The following is a 17940-nucleotide window of genomic DNA, read 5'->3' as shown; positions in this document are numbered from 1 at the left end:
AAAACTTATTTTTGAAGTTAGCGTAACAGTGGGTAGGTGTGGCATGGTTGGTGCCTCGTTCTCAAAACATTTTGCACACTCTCTGCGTCGCACATTGGGTCCCGTGTTGGGTGATGGAGCAATACAGTTCTACACTGTAGAAAATAACAACACAAGATGTACTCTTTGTTTTTTTTTCGGTAAAGTCACGTAGGTAAAACATATAAAATGAAAAAGTGAAATTTTACTTATTTATTTTATATTTTTGTACCTAGGTGACTTTATCGAAAAAAACAAAGAGTATGGATCCTTGCAGTCACGAAAACTTCAAATCTAGAATTAACACAAGATGTGTATAGTGACCTCTCCTGTTATGGAAAATCAGGACACCTGCATCAGCTCAGTTTATCCCCCGAGCCAAGAGTGATGTAATCCACCTATGCTCGCGACTGATTCCACACATGGCATGGTGCTCGTTTTCTTAGAGTCAGTGCAATGGCCTGGTCAGTAACAAAGTCATGCTTAATGCAATGTGTCATTCTGAATTTTCTCATGGTATTTGTGGCCATGGAAGCGTGCCCTTAATATGCCTTAGAGTGTGCCTTAATTTAACAGTTAACCAGGCACGTGACAAATATTTCACAGTTCACGATAAGCGAGGTATGAACCTGGTCAGAAAAGATGAAAATGTCTGCGCAAATGTATATAGTTAATCAGAATGGTTATATTTTGTATAGCCTAGTGGTCAAGAGTGTTTGACAATAAGGGTAGAGTTCATGGCCTTAAAACCAAACCTAGCATCCTGATTGATAATGTGATGAAAAGGACATTGTCAGATAAATGCACCATCTGGTGATCTCTGTGCATGCAAATGTCCCAAGGCATTGTGCTCAAGGGCTGGTCATTGTGTGCTGGTGTCATGGGCAAATTTGAAGAATTACTCCCAAACTAGGTTGTCCCTTTGTGAGTCCACGTGTGGAGTTCAGAAAGACTCCTTTGGGCTTTGGCCACCACTTAGACAATGCTCGGTATGGAGATACTGATGATGTTCACTGTTTCTGGCTGTGCTGTGCTATTAAGGGTGGTATGTGTGTGCATTAGATGACCACCGTCTCTGAAGATGTCTATCTGCTACAGTCAGATAAAGAAGAAAACGTCAATCAGTGGCTTCAGGAGATCCATAAAGTGACTCAAAATCTGGTCTGAAATCTATACATCTCAAGTTCTTATCCTACTTAAGATAAGAGTCAAACACTGCCACAGTTTGAGTAGCATGCATGTAGATGTATTCTATCTCTGGCCTCAATGACCAATACAAAACTAATAAAACAAAACAATTAAACCAGGATATTTTCAAGGAAAGAATTGAAAAGTGCGTGTCAGTCCTGATGTTTCTCTAATGATTGTGCTCTGGCTCCATTGCGCATTGGGCATCGAATTAAATGATTAATATATTCCATATATATATTTTTTAAGACTTATAGAACATATTTTAGACGTAATACGTTATTTTATTCTGTTGTATCATGACCATTGAGAGCAATGTGGCAGTTGCTGGCCTGTTGTATGCTTTCTTTTCTCGAGATACCATTTCACGTTTTAGGATATTAAATCATCCATTGGCACAGGGTTAGACAGCGATTACATGAACTTCATAGTCCATATTTTACTCAGTGCCTTCTTATATTGAAACATATTTTTTTAATTTGTCCTCAGCTCCCAAACAGCTCAAATGATGACTCTGACAGCAAGTTGACAGCTCACGATGAAGTCACTAGTCTACCCAAAATTCAGCCAACTATCACCCGGTCTAGCAACAGAGAGAGCAGGTTTCTACACTGTAAGTATACACGCCTTTTACATTTAAAGCACATAGGAACACCCAACCTTTTACTAAAGAAGCACAAAAACTGTAGGCTAACAAACCACAAAAATTCCTCCATTGAAAAGAAAAGGCATGCATTTTTTATTTCTCTGTGCTCGTGCCAAATTAGATCCCTGCCAGATGTCTCTAATTTAAAAAAATGTTTTAACTTGTCAAAAAAATCCAACCGTTATAGCCAATAGCGGAAGTAAATGGATTCTTGAATTCACATTAAGAATTTACGCAAAGACTTAAGCCTTTGTGCCTTGAGGGTAAAAATACCCCTAGCCGGCAGCTATCGTAAATTATGTAATCCGGGCCTTGCCTGTTCATCACAAAACGTTGCCTATGATTCGTATTCTGAATCGTGGGGAATTTGTACATTGGAGACCAGCCAACATACTTCTGACTCGAATTCACAACAGACAGGATTTCCTTTTGAAACAGAATCTGGTTCAGTATGTAAAAACAAATATAAAAATAACATTCAGCCCTTTGACAATATGACACAACAATTTTGGTCAGTTATTTATATTTAACAGACCATTACACAATAATGATTCATAAATGTGTTTCTAACATATTTTAGAATAGAACAGTCGGCATTCAATTTGGAAATAAATAACGCCTGCTTCCCTTGTTTGTTTCTCCACATTAAAAAGTCATCTAAAAGTAAAACAAAAATTCAAATACCATCAGCCACACAGCCTTTGCAGGATGCATTTACCAGCAGCATTGGTTCAATCAAAGCAAAATTGGGCAGTTTGCCGAAATTGGATCAAGCAAGCCTGTCTGCTGATGAGCCACTGAATGTCGAAACTGGTTAAGTCTGCATGTCTAGAATCAATTCTGCTGATAAAGATATACTCCCAGAAGGGAGTGCTGCTGACGGATTGCGTAAAAAGAAAATTGCGGAAAGACAAATATGGGAAGCAAGAAATACTTATTTTGTTCTTAACATTCTCCAGAATAATACGTAATTATTTGTTTGTCTTGTTTTCAATTTCGTTTGTTGGAAAATAATATGAACACTTAATGTGAACACTTAACTTGTGAGCTGTTGGTAGAAATTCAACAGCGGTGGTTCCATAACAAAACTAGACCACACCAAATATTTAATTCCCACCACTGGCTGAGAACCAGCGAATGGAAATGACCACTGCCAATGTTAACATTTTAGCGACGTTTGCAGAGTAACGACAGTTTTATACAAGTGATTGAAAAGCACATTGGCCAGTTTTCAGATAGGAATGTTGCAAATTTGCACCAAGGTGACTTTGTCGTCCACCAACACTGCCATTGATTATTATGGATGGAAAATCTTTACCTGGCCAGGTGGCTCAGCTGGCCACGTGACTCGTCGAAAAAGTGAGCGGCTCGCAATCGGAAGGTTGCGAGTTCGAATCCTGGCTGTGCGTTGGCTCAGTCTGTCGTCCCTTGCGGTCCATGCAATGAGAACCATTTTGTGGGCAAAGCAGGGGCGGTTTCTTCATTAGGGCGATTGGCCGACGCACCACCAATGTCATTCAACCACAGAGTCACGCTAGCCGTCACTGTGCCTCTGGATATAGTCCAATCAGCGTCATGTCACGTTCTGTGGAGTACCACCTCTTTTTGAGCGATTTCACTCCGGCTGAGAATCGCCCCGAGTGGCCCCATAGACTTACATTCAAAGATGTTTTTTTTCGAACAGGGGGGCGCTGCAATGCATTCTCTATGGCTTCCGGGAGGGCTCGCCCTAACGTGCTTACGTCATCATACGTAAGCACGTTTCATCCAACAATATAATTTGTCGCCACCTAGTGGAATCTTTAATAAAATAAACTTGAGTGGATTGTATTAATAGTGAGTATAGAAACAAACAAGATGTATTGTAAGAGTCACTTTATTTTTCATTAATATTAAAGAAGTGAAGTTGCCTTCACATGCTTAAGCTGTTAATTTATCCATTGCATGGGTGGACCTTATCCTTATCAATCATCCAGACATTTGCCCCCCCTGAGAGATTTTGCAGGAGCCGCCACTGGGGCAAAGTCAACAGTGTTGGATGCCATGGGAATGCAGAATCAAGAGTATCGCTTATGCCACTGCTGGCTCAGGGCTGTAGTGGAGGAGATGAGAACCACCTTGACGTTCATTGGAGCAGGAATTCACGTTGACTAAATCTTCCAAAGTGCACAGTGATTTGTGAGTTACTAATTAGTTTCAAATAATCTTAATTCAAAATGAATGGTTCCTTTGAGATGATTGCCAGTGATATACAACAGTACTAGTTTTATTCATCATGAATGTTTGCATATATTATATTCTTATAGTAGGCAGAAGAGTCTCCACCATAGATAACAAAAACAAACTGAAAAATCTCATCTCAAGACGACCTACGAGGAAAGACTTGGAAGAAAAAGGCATCATCAAAGGTATTGTATTACGCATGTACATTCTCATGGCAGACCTAAAAGTGTCCATGACATCGCGAAGCATATGATACCTTAGAAAAACACACTCGCACGGTAGGCTGTAAAAACATTACAAAAAATTCTGAATAAGTTGCTTGAACTTTATATTAGATTCGTCTTGAAGCTCCATTTGACACATGTTTTACGAGTAACCTGTTATATTGTATGAGCACTTACATAGGTGATTTTGCACTTCATAACAAACGAATTAGTGCCCCATATTCTGCCTCCTGAAATCTTGGCACATTTAATCACGTACGTTTTTTTAAAACATATACGAGCGTATATACATATCAATTCAACACGAATGCCCACGTTAACCATACTCTTAGGTTTGTTCGGTAAAGTCACGTAGGTAAAAAATAAAAATAAGTAATAATAATAGAAATTATAATAGAAATAAAATAATAAATCACGACGTTTCGGAGGCAACACAAGTCTCCGTCATCAGGTGGGACCGTCACTTGATACAGTAAATTTAGCTGTGACGGTCCCACCTGATGACGGAGACTTGTGTTGCCTCCGAAACGTCGTGATTTATAATTTTATTTACATTATTATTTCTATTATTTCTTTTTATATTTTACCAACGTGACTTTACCGAAAAAAACCCAAGAGTAGGAATCCTCGCGGTCACGAAAGCTTCAAATCTCGACCCACGTTAACCACTTCGTTTGCCGACCCGCCCACGTGATGCTGTCCGCTCCCGCTGTCGCCGTTTGCTCCAGAACAAGTCTTTGGCTGCCCCCTGCAGACTCTCTGCGAGCGGGAGGGATCCACGGTGCCCAACTTTGCCAGGCTCAGCGTTCAATGCGTGGAGAGGAAAGGTGACGGGCTCTCGACGCATGTCTGCTGAGCTTCTCTCACTCACATCCTACGTAGCCGTGCTAGTCCGTGAGGTTGTACCTGCTTGCGTGGGCATTCGCCGGCCGAGCTGCGTAGCGCTCCGATGTGTTTGCGGGTTGTTGACGTTCGGTGCGATGTCCGACGTTTCGCCCTCCCCCCCCCACGTGCTGGGAGCTTCTTCTGAAACTGAATTGATTAAATTCCAGCCCAGAAAAAAGGCGTTATGTGGGGCAAAGGGCACAAGTTAGCATGTGAGAGGAGGCTCACATGCAGCAATGATGTTCATGGTATCAGATATAGGTATAAAGAACAATGAAAAACACAGCGCCTTACATTGTATAATGTATTCTTTGGGTCATTCGGTAAAGCCACGTAGATAGAAAAAATAATAATAATATCTCGACGTTTCGATTGCTTGTGTTGCGATCGAAACGTCGTGATATTTGTATTATTTTTTCTATTTACGTGGCTTTACCGAAATACCCAAAGAATATGAATTCCCGCAGTCACGAAAGCTTTAAGTCAAGATTTTATAATGTACTAAGTTTAAATATGTGCTGTGATTCATCACCACCACCACTACCACCCTTCCATACATCCAACATGTTGCTGGGTCGGCTGATTTTGCAAAGCCTCCACGTATTTTTTGTTATTCGACAAACTCTCTGCCCTTCCTCCGCTACTCTCGAGTCCTCACCTCTATCTTCCAAGTCCTCCTTCACATTTCACTCCATCTTTATCTTGGATGGCCCCTCGGCCTTTTCCACTGTGTTATTTCCATTCGATACAGCTCTTTTGGCAGCCGAGTGTTTTCAATTCTTTTTATGTGTCCATAACATTTCAATTTTGCCCTTCCTATACATTTTTTTTCCAGAATTTATTCCACTGTTCTTCCACGACTTCAAGATCTTTCATTCAATACCATCTACGTTTCCACCCCCCCCCCCAACAATGTGTTTTAATAACCTAATTTCTTTCACCTGCAATCTGTTTCTTCCCTTTTTGCCAAAGTCCATGCGTATGCTGTATAGGTCAGCATTAGTGCGAATGCGTTATACAAAACCAAGTCGCCTCTCTTTGCCACTGCAGTGTCCTACCTGAGACCTTGCTTCCAAGACACTTGGATCTCTCTAAGCTCTTCAAATCTTCCCCTATAAAGTTTATTCGTCGACTGTTTTTCTAAATATATATCCATAATCACGAGTTAATCAATCCTGCCATTTATTTTAATTGGGGTGGCAGGGTTGGAGCGATGTCAACAAGACCTTTGTTGCGGTTGCACCCGATTCAAGAGCCGAATGGCTCACAGGGCTATACCTAATAAATGAACTTGAACTTGAACTGACAACAAGAAGTTACCTGGGTTCAATTCCTTTCTGTGTGGAGTTTGAATGTTCTCTCTCCCTGCTCTGCGTGGGTTCCCTCCGAGTCCTCTGGTTTCCTCCCATAGCTTAAACACACACACACACACACAGTGTGACTGCTATTGCCAAACATCCAAACGCTGAAAGCAATGCCGACAAGTGACACAATTTGGTTACACAGCAGCAACGTCACCTCCTTTGGCCATAACTTGGCAGAACCCTCCAAAAAAACGTATTGGAATTCAGTGAGGCTTTCCTGGGTAAGCAAGTGTAAAATTAATTAGGTTTTAATTTCGGAATCTTTAATCCATTCAATTATTCTATTCAGTTATTTCTGCAGTTTTTTCCCCAGCCCAAATTATTGAAGAATCAGCAAAGAACACTACATTTGACTTGCAGTTTCTGCTTATACCGAAACTCCAGACTTCATCCATTACAGTTATAAATTACATTGCTGACGGAACTCTACACTGTCTGAGTCCATAATCAATGGTGAACCACTCTGAATTCACCATTCTTATGTGCTGGTAGTTAGTAACCAAAGCTGTAGCATATACTGTAAGTACAGATTTAAATGTACATTTCGACATGTATTTGGTGCTACGTTGCACCTAACTCCCATGTTCATTACATTTTGATTGAAAAATAATGAATACATTTCACTAAATCTGTAAAATATATATGATGATGCTATGGCACGTGAGGTAGTCGTGTAGCCTTTGGTTTCAAAGTGTTGAAAGTGCTGATGTTTACACAAGTGTCAAGTGTTGTTCATTTACGGCTGAGTGGACCTAGTAAAGGCCCAGGACTGATTAAGATATCACTTGACACAGATATTTGTGGTAGCTGGGGTTACATGCAGCTTTCTGGTTTTGCAGCGGCTTGCGCGAGCCACTCTCTCCACAGATTAGTGCAAACACATTCTCACCCATGCATACATCTGTAATAAAAGGACTCAGACACTTCTTTCTGTCTTCGTGTCCTTTATTTGGGGTTCGCGTTCTCCTTCCCACACGGCACTCCTCCTGAGACTCTCTCCCTGGCAGCCCCACATCTGCCTTCGCTCCCGTAGCCTTCCACGCTCCTGCAGCTCCGCTGCAGGCTCTTGGTACAGCCCTCTGGCTGCTCCCCCAGCAGCTCCATCGCTGCTCCCTGTTCCTCCGTGCGTGGCGATCTCGCCACCTCCCAATGTCAGCCCTTCGTGGCCTCTGTGGCTATCTCGCCATTTCCAACCTCAATCCTCCACTCTCTCTTCCACCCCGCTGGCTGGCGCCGTCATGAGCCCCTCAGCCACCAGGCTGAGGCACGGCGACCACCCAACGTGTTCACCACCCTTCACTCCCCCGACTCCCCAGATAGCTTCCTGTCTCCCCGCTATAACTTCTCCCCCACGTCACCCTGACTCCTCCCTCTCGGATCGTCATATCCGCCCCGCCCATTTACGCCCGCATTACACATCTAAAGAGCGATGTAATTCCAAGGCGTTGGAATTACATCACGTGTGTGCAGTGCTGCACCAGTGCTTCATCCTGAAGTTTATTAAAATATACACAAATAGTGAATAATTTCAACAAATATAGAGTAAAAGTAGGTCGCTCTTATGTGTGCCCACAAACACATGAACACAAAAAAGTATGTGCACATGTGGAAAACAAAGATTCCCCAGATAGCTTGAACAGACTTTTGGGGCAAGTGTTGTTAGTGAATACCTGTGAAGGCCAGCATGGCACAAAGGGGGTGAGTGGTCAGCACCACGCCCGGCCGCTTTTGTCTCCCAAGGGGTGAAGTTTACACACTGCAACAGGTACTCATTTAAGGCTGAGTCGACCTAGGAGAGCCCCAGGACCGGTTCAGATAATCATCACTGGTATTAGCTGTGAGCGGGAATTGAACTCGGGTAACTGGGTTCGTAGCGCAGGGTGCAAACTGCTACACTACTGCTCCCCACATGCACACACACACACATGGGCACACACCAATTAAACCAATACATTACAATAAAACAACTCCAGAACATTAGACGTTTTGGAAAGCGAATGGGCCAGTCAGTCTTGCCCTTTGTGCTGCAGGCTCTGCCCTTCTACTGTTCCCGATTTCCCGCAAGATGTAAAAGAGCATTTTCTAACCGTAAATGGCCGTACCATATTCTCTAAGCACCTGGTCTACTAAAACCTCCTCCAACTGCTTTTTAAATGATCCAGTAGACTTTTTTTCCCCCACTGCAGCACTTTTATTGTAGGCTGTTCCAAGAAATTCCTCCTGTGTGTCCCCACTGTGCTCATTTCATTTACAGTTTTTAAGCATGCCCTATACATTTGCCAATGATGTATACACAATAGCGACAAACATCAAGATAAAAGGATACCTTAACCCAAAATTCCTATGCAGCAGGCACTGAAGCTCGACACAGCCCCGTTGTATAATTGTTTCACTTAATCCTGGCTGAATGAAGTTCTCGTTTTCCTTTCTGACCGCAGGTCTGCAAGTGGACGGGATTTACAGGGTCAGTGGAAATCTGGCCACTATACAGAAGTTGAGATTCATCGTGGACCATGGTGAGAGGTTGCATATCCAATTATGTCACGTGTAAAATCAAACATGTGTGCCCAGAAAAGCCGAATTATACGCAGTCACCAAACAAGGGCGGAAAAGTAGGATTAGTGGCAGAGTATTCACCAGAGCACAACATTGGACGAATACAAAACCCAGTTTTGGCCTCTGTTCTATTACGGCCTGTGAATCCCTCAGAGAAGGCTTTAAGCAAAGGCTGCTGTATACCATAGCAATTGAACATGCCACGACCCTATTTGTAACAAAAAATATACTGAAGCATGGGCCAAATTTGCCTTCCGCAACACATGATATAGCTGTCAAAAATGTGCCACTTTTACCATTTGCGTGCGTGCTGTGTGGGTGCAGTGGTAATCCCGAGGCTGGCCTCAGGAGGCTTTCAAGCAGCACTTAAAATTAAAATGCCATTCCATAGGAGACAGGTGTCCATAGGGGAATTGAAATTCATGAAGGGAACCACTTGCGTGACCCAGAATGGCCATGATTATGTTTTAAGCATTGTTTATTTATTATGGAAGTAAAACTGTGTAAGCCCATTATTAGTGTCCAAATTAATAAAGCAATTATTTTATACTTCGAGGATTACAATTGCATTCATATTTCAGATAGCAAATGCCAAGGAGCTTTTAAAATATTTACATGGAAATGTATCTTCATGCCAATTATGGAAACTTTTCGGCAGCATAGAATTTACTAAAGAGGCTTCATGTTTTGCATTTCAAAAGCAGGTTTCAGCCAACAGGCTTATACTTCTCGTGCATATCAACTTTGCTTTCGACCAACATTCATAATCTTCCACCTTTGCTTCCACCTATAAGGCAGTCGACAACAAATAACTAACAACAGACCAGCAAGCAAGCATAGCGCGAATTGGTACATGCAGTCCCAGTAAAGTGTGGATCAGATCGTTTTTTGCATGAGAGCCAATACACCTTCACCGAGGCATATGAAATGCTGACTTACATATTTTTCTTTCTTGGCGTCATATAGCATTACCCTCAGAATACATTTAGTGCCCTGGGGTTAAAGCTGGAGGGGGCCCAGCAGGGTCTATTTCCAGCTGCTGGACTATTTATTTTTCGACTAAATGGGGTTCTGCTGTTGGTATTACTACCTCTAGTGCTTTTTACTGAGAAAAAAACGTATTCTCTCACCCCACCCCCGCTACTTCGCCACCACGGAGAATTCACCCACTTAAGCCACTGATTGTTTACGCCACGGGGCAGTGAGGTGGTCTACGTGTCCATGCTGTTGAGATTATTGCGCGCGAAAGAATGTTTACAAAGCAGCTATGTAAACGTGCTTGCTTTTAAAGCAATGTACAACTTATCTGGAAGTATTTTTTTTTTTACAAACGAAACGGCACACGGTGGAGTCGTTTATGGTTAGTGGCACGGCACCTATGAACTCGGTGACACTAATTCGCTGCCCGGCCATGGCTACAGCGATATCTGAACCAGTGCAGGGCCCTCTTTACGAATCCGCACAAAAAATTATCAAACAACCCCGGTATCCAACAGTGGATTTCCAAATTGCTGTATATTACATGAATTGTGGTCAATGGTACTACTTTACGTGAGCACGCTGGGCATGCTGGTGCTGTATACCCAGAGGTCAGTGCCCTGGAGGAAAGGGTTAATGGACTGCAATGGTTTGCGAAACTCCCAGACCTTCGGGCCTGTGAGATGGCCAGGAAATGGCAGTACATCACGTGACTTTGTGACCCACATCCTCATATGCGTGATGTTTCTCTGCGTACTCTTCGAACGCAGAAAACTCTCCGGAAAAAGGAATTGACAATATATTTTCGCATGAACCCTCCTGAAAAAAAGATTATTGAGTCAATGAAGATTCCAAAAACAATACATGACATTAGCTATCTCTCTTTACATTCATGTGAAATAGGCAATAGCACTTTCTACCCTTGTGAATCAATTTTCTAATTTTCATTTATGAATGCAATCAGTGTTCTTTGAACAGCAGTTATATTGTAATTTTCAGAGTCGTGATCAATATTGATCATATTGATTTATTTCTGCAAATGAAAATTGCACTTGGTGCTTTTTACATGTATCATCGCACTGCTGGTCTCCCTTTGCAAAAAAAAACAACCCCACTTAGTGCCTCACTTGATTTTAAAGGTTATGGATTGATTAAAGCATTTGTTCACGTCAATTAAATCAGGAGTACATTTAGTTGCTATTCGCATCATTTATTTCTAACGAACCATATCGCGCAGATAATGTTTGTTGTGTGCAGTAGTTTCCCAGCAGTGGATGATGTTTCTAAGTGGCTTTACCCAATGAGGTATTTTGCGACTATTGTAAATTAGGAGCGTGGTGGCAGAAGATACACGGCCTCCTTTTTTTCGAATAACGTCGCAGGATCTTGAACCAGGGCGGTCACTGGGCTTGCACCGCGAACCTCTGCAACGTGCAGCAAAAAAGATGATTTCATCCGAAATCCGTTTAGCTTGTTATTTTAAATCTTGATTGAACACTCATTTATGAGAACTGCTTATAGTCTTTGGTTTGTTGTCCTTCCCCCCCCCCGCCGCACCTCCGATTAGCACGGCTAGCTACGTACGGTGCGAAAGAAGTTCAACGTACACGTTCATTAAATTGGCGTCGAGCTACATTGAGCTGCACGGTGACTCGTTAACACGACGACGCTTGATCTCCCTCCTGAAGTGCGTGAAAATGTTTTTTTTTCTTCTTCTTTCCCCGTTGTGCCCAACGAAACCTCCCAGAGGAGAAGCTGGACCTGGAGGAGCCGCAGTGGGACGATGTGCATGTCATCACAGGGGCCCTGAAGATGTTCTTCCGGGAGCTTCCAGAGCCCCTCTTTCCGTTCAAGTTCTTCCCTCACTTCATCAATGCCATCAGTCCGTATCCCATCGATTTTTAGCGCGGCTCATGCACGAGACACCGTTTGCCGATCGTCGTACAAATACAGAAACGGTTGCTTATTTTTTTTGCCGGAGATAGCCTCACTGAGACTGCCTTTCAGGTTTATCCCGCATTTGTGATTTATTTTGTACGCGAAGGTTCAAGTCAAAGTGCCAGGGGGGAAAACCCACATATATGATGGGAATACCTCAAAAGTTATTTAAAATAAGTTGGATTGTCTATTTGATGCACGAGTATGTAGTTGCCACCTCGTTTCCCTGCAAGCATGTGACTTGCGTACGTGATGACCATTAGTGTCAGCCACCAATACGGCCTCCAAACAGGCATGAGGCATCATGCGTGGCGTTTTCATGAGTGCTGCAGTGTGCAGTGTGTAGCTGGAAGGTTTGGAACCATTCGACGATTATGGGAGACGTTTTTTAAATAAAGAAATGGGCGTTAAATACAGAGTGATGAAAGTGTGCCCACAGCTCACAGCTTTGAAGTGAATTCGGTACACATAGAGGGGGTACATTATCATAGAATTTACGAGTTGTCGTTCATTGTCTTCAGCCACTATTTGGCTTCAGCTTAACATTGAACTGGAGGCAAATTACTTACTCCACTAAAGGTTGGGGTCGTATACTTATAAATGCAACCAATATCTGGGCTGTAATTGGGGGGCATTACATTTTGGGTGTGCTTAACTATTCGTAAGCACACACTTGACTACATTTGTGCCAAATTTCAACAATATATCCCGTTCCGGAGCATGGTTATAATTTATAACCCTTCATCGTAAGAGTCGATATGTATGAGATGTATTTATCGTAAATGTGTGTGTAATTGTACGCGTGATTCTACGCACACGAGCTCATTGAGCGAGGCTCACGGTCAAAAAAGGTAGTTTCTCAAATTGTAAATTTGAAGGTGTGCAAATTGTATAGAAAACCAGACATGGAATTTAGTCCTTCTAGAACACAATTAGAATTGATATCAGGCACGGTCAGCTACATGTATCAGTTGTCGTGTTTGTGAACGTTGGATTAGTACCGTGTTTACTTTGTATCGTTAAGTGTGAAGCGATAAGCATGTGTGGTACTTAAAAAAAAACATTAACTACAACAATAATATCTTCTTGGTTCTTTCGGTAAAGTCACGTCGAAGGGAAATAATAAAATAATAAAAATAAACATAATAAAATAATTCTCACGACGTTTCGGGCCACAACGCAAGCAGCCGTCCTCAGGTGAAGACCAGGTCTGTCGGGGAGACAGCGTCATTCACCTGAGGACGGCTGCTTGCGTTGTAGCCGAAACGTCGTGAGAATTATTTTATTATGTTTTATTTTTATTATTTTATTACTTCCCTTCTACGTGACTTTACCGAAAGAACCAAGAAGATGAATCCCTGCAGTCACGAAAGCTTTAAATCGAAATACAACAATAACAGCTTGGACTCACTCGTCATATTTTATTTGAAGATGTAGTGCACGCATCAACACTTACATATCGTGCGTGTGTTTCAGTCTCTTTGGCTGATTGACGATGGCGTTGCCATTCTTCTTTTCCTTCCAGAAATAAAAGACTATGCTGAAAAGATTCGCTGCATGGGGAAACTGATCGCAATTTTGCCACCCACCAATCGTGAAACCATGAGACTGCTCTTCAACCACTTAGCAACGTAAGCCTCTTTAAATTATTTAATTTAGTTGCTTTAACAATGCTAACATGCCAGAGGTCGCAAACGAGTTTTTATTCCTTACCCGTACCCGGCTGCACCAGGGTCACAAACGGGTACCCGTACCCGGCCGTACCCGTGCCCAACCCGTACCCGGCCGGGTACGGGTATCGGGTACCTGATTGCGACCTCTGGGATGAAGCCATGTTGCAGGCGCGGGTGGGTTGATTCTAGGAACTTGAATTGTGAGAAGAGACAAGACGTTGGGAAATGAGTGACAAACAGTTACTCACCAGTGACTCACGGTCTACCCGTACCCGTACCCGGCCGCACCAGGGTCGCAAACGGGTACCCGTACCCGGCCGGGTATCGGGTAGGGTACGGGTATCGGGTACCCGGTTGCGACCTCTGTAACATGCTACTCGAGCTCGCTATATAGATGCTAATTCTCAATTTCATATCACACTTTGTGTGAAATCAATAAATATAAAGGAATACACTTATCATCTTCATTTTTGTACCTAAATTAATACCAGACTTGTCAACTCCATATGTGTAAGCTATGTACATGACGTGACTGGAGGCACACGCAAAGATTGCTATCCTACGAAAATATTTTACGGGAATGTATATATTGCCAAGCCCAATATGGACGAGTGTGACCTTAACAGTAGCAAGTCCAGTACTAACCTTCAGGGGGTGCACTTCCACACAGCTTGAATCCATGCTTCCGTGCTCGTGGCAAACGCCTGCACCGAAAAGGCTGATCCAGGCATTGCTTTTGCATGGCCCGAAGTCTGACCCCTTAAAAAATGTGGGCACAGACGCTCCCAACGCCGCATATCAGGAGCTAGTAGGTCTTGACATCAGGCACATCGTCCACAGCAACGTCCTTGTACATGTTCTCCTTTAAACAGTGCTTCAATTGCATGTGTGTACGTTGAACTTGTATGTAGCCAACCGTGCTAATGGGAGGTGCATATTGCATTGGTGCGTGCATTATGACGTTTTTAAAAAATCCTTTATATTAAGTTCGCTTGCTTGCGTGCTTGCTTGCGCGCTTACGACCGTGCAAATCTCTCGGTCGTTTTTTAACCCACTTCCCGTGATCCAATCGAGCTGACATTTTGCACACAGACTCGTTGTGCGTGACAATTTATTTTCGTGAAATTTTTTTCTCCAAAATGTTACACTTTTTAGGTAAAACAAAATTATATTTAATTACCAATTGCTTAATGGTGCCAGGCAATCATCTGACCCATAGGTGGCAGCCATCTCAAGCCAGAGGACGAGAGGACTCTAGCCGCCCGTTTCAAAGACCAATGTGGGCTGGGTTGTGGCCCATTGAACACGCATATAAAGGATTTATAGTGAAAAACTTTGTTTTTACGGGTTAATTTTTTATCCACCAAAATCGGCACAAATGATCTTGAGCGGTGACTAAATTCGCACTGTAATCCAAACCGATGGGTTATTAAATAATCACAATTGTAGTTTATAAAATGGGTTCTTGCACCCATCCGTGTCGATCGTTGAGTGTGTTGTAAAGGAAAAATGTACGTAAGTATTAAATATGATTGTTAAGACAAAATTCCTTATAAGATTGACATTGTACCTGTGCTAGCTTCATTAGAGTAACAACGACTAGATGCAACACAATTAGAAGCAGAGGTTTTCAGTATGAAATGCGAATATCATAGACGTGTATCAATACAAACATGCATCGTTAATATGCATTCTTAAAGCCCATGATAATTGCATTGAATCACATGTGCAAGAATCAATGTCTTTCCATATTTGTTGTACGATGATGTGATTCCTGAATCAAATCTGACTCACAATATTTCATCAAATCGCTGGCATGCGGCGGTGGGTGGGATGGAAATACACCGTTCAGTAGTTGCATCTGTACACATCAAAATATTCATTGCCTCAGCGAAGCAGTTTATATCCACTTACGCATCCCTCTATGTACGCGCGCATGTCGTACGTGTGTGCACGTACGTGCGATCGTGTTTGCATGTGCATGTGGCCACCCCCCACTCGTTTGCCATGCTAACCTTCACAGGTGCTCGCCAACAGCACTCGCCCCAAAAGTCTGTGAAGGCTATAAGGGGGAACTTTGTCTTGGTGTGTGGGAGACGGCGGCGGCCGGCTGGTCGTGGCGATAGCCTCGGAACCCCACGTGTGCCGTGCCGGCCTTCAAAGGTTTTCGCCAACAGCACCTTCCTCAACAGTCTAAGAAAGGCTATATGGGGGAACTTTGTCTTTGTGTGTGCATGCAGGGTTGTGGCACATGGGAAGACAAATCGCATGTCAGTGCAGAACCTGGCCATTGTATTTGGACCAACTTTACTCCGGCCGGAGCAGGAAGTGGGTCATTTTGCACTGCACATGATGTACCAGAACCAGATCGTTGAACACATCCTGACAGAGCACAAAACCTTCTTTCCCGAGTGATGAGTATGATCAAAAATAAATGGGCAGAAACCACGCTGCAGCCGATCGGCAAAAAATGTCCTCATCTCCAGCACAACGTATGATTGAACGGGAGAAGTTCTACTTTTCAAAAAATATATATGTTAATATATTATTCAGACACATGTTGCTCAATAAAAAAGCACGTGTTCATCAAAGCAAGACCTTGCTTAGATTTCTGCTGGCCTTCATCTTAAATTTTACTTGCTAAAGTTTTGACATGTGCCGTTGGGCCAAACTTTTAACGAGGGACATTTTACAAATTGCGCAACACTGGTGTTGAAAAACCTTGCAGATGAATCACTGGTGGCAATCGCTTCTGCGTACCTTACGAAGTGACCTTTATTCCATTGCCTCTCCACTGCTGTCTGAAGACCTCCTTGTAACCGTATCAGTTATCGGTGCTGTTTGACCATAATTCATCATGCAGGTCCATACTTCTTGCTGAAGGAGGGACTCAGGCCTGGTTCATATATCACTTGCGACTCACGTTTTCCGTGGCTTGGAATCAAACTATAGGTTCTGCGGTGCGCGACCTGCATTTGATTCCTGGCCATGGTTGGCATTAGTCACGGGTGATATTTGAACCAGTCCTGAGCCCCCCCCCGATTCACCAACTGTCACCGACAAAGGAATGTAATTTACTCTGATGTGTAGTATTGCATAAATTAAAGTACAACAATTACCTATCATGAATCCGAGACAGCCTGCAGTCACGTTTCCCCAGTTTTAACAATTGTAGAAGCATTGCATGTCAGTTCTGTATCTTTTCATAATAAATATTGAAAATATGATTCAAAGTTTTACATATGTCCCGTGTAACAATAGGTAACCAGGTATTTTATAAGAGGTCATCTCCATGGATTATCACCAGGTCACTCTTAGTGCAATAAATGAAGAATCAATTAATAGCACATTGCACCAACAAGTATTATTGTTATCACAAAAGAAAGACACCTGTATTTGAATTGGATGGAACACGGTTATGTAATCTTAACTGTTGCATTGTACAGTCTGCGAAAAAAGAAAACATTGGAATTACTGGATAGTTAACAGTGATCTATTGGATTCCATCAGATTGTGAGAATGTTTACAAGTATTCGGCACGAAATATGATTCTAGTATTTTGAGCAAATGAAAAAAGTTCATGTGAATTGGTCAAACGTATTTGCACAGTTTTACACAGCAGGTGGCAGTCATACACAGCACAAAAATGCATTAAATGCAAGTACGTACACTTAATAATGGCAGCGTGTGCAGTGCCATATTGTACAAAAAGCTCCCAAAAACACAAACAAACAAAAATGTGTTTTTAAATGAGTTACACTTCTATAAGTATTATGGTACAATTTTGCATGTATAAAAGTTTTAAATATTTTAAAATGTCAAAAAAGCATGTTGTGCAAGTTGTAAATGTGACTTTTACACAATTGACAATACAAACACATTTTCCCGTGCAGATAACAAATGTATGCAATCGAAAAAAGTTGTCTTCCATTGTTGAGCGATTGTTTTTGCATTATAAATGTAACTTTTCTTGATTTAATGAAGTACTTAAAATGCTTTTTTTTTAAATAAAGACTTGCAATGTGCCATTGTCTTAAATTGTTTTCAAATGTCAGTGTGCTTGCAAACTGCTTGCAAGGATATCAGAGAGTGCTGGCTCCTATGCGCCAAGCACACACACACACAGCACGGTCTGAATAGCCTTGCACTTCACAGAGAGATTACTCTGCGAGAATGGGGTCCCATAACAGGCAGCCTGCTGTATTAAAACCTGGCCATCTTCATTAGCGGTGTTTTATAGCCTCTAA

The 17940-nt window shown here is 42.4% G+C and overlaps 1 protein-coding gene across 3 annotated transcripts in view; it reads left to right on the top strand.

Annotated features, from left to right (window-relative positions):
- LOC133344613 (rho GTPase-activating protein 9-like) overlaps positions 1–17705 on the top strand; it is a 49268-nt gene extending 31563 nt beyond the window's left edge. For 2 of the 3 annotated variants that reach the window (XM_061554628.1, XM_061554627.1), the window contains exons 12-19: positions 1081–1179; positions 1696–1819; positions 4159–4260; positions 5028–5126; positions 8987–9064; positions 11830–11964; positions 13546–13651; positions 15934–17705. In XM_061554628.1, the coding sequence (XP_061410612.1) occupies positions 1081–1179; positions 1696–1819; positions 4159–4260; positions 5028–5126; positions 8987–9064; positions 11830–11964; positions 13546–13651; positions 15934–16108 (918 nt within the window). In that variant the 3' untranslated portion in view covers positions 16109–17705. The remainder of the gene's footprint in view (positions 1–1080; positions 1180–1695; positions 1820–4158; positions 4261–5027; positions 5127–8986; positions 9065–11829; positions 11965–13545; positions 13652–15933) is intronic. The other variant, XM_061554629.1, reaches the window with a different exon arrangement.
- The last annotated feature ends 235 nt before the right edge of the window (positions 17706–17940 follow it).

Source organism: Lethenteron reissneri, chromosome 20 (assembly GCF_015708825.2).
Source record: "Lethenteron reissneri isolate LAM-NWPU_2019-01 chromosome 20, ASM1570882v1, whole genome shotgun sequence".
Taxonomy (NCBI): Eukaryota; Metazoa; Chordata; class Hyperoartia; order Petromyzontiformes; family Petromyzontidae; genus Lethenteron; species Lethenteron reissneri.
This window is presented reverse-complemented; position numbering and strand designations above follow the sequence as displayed.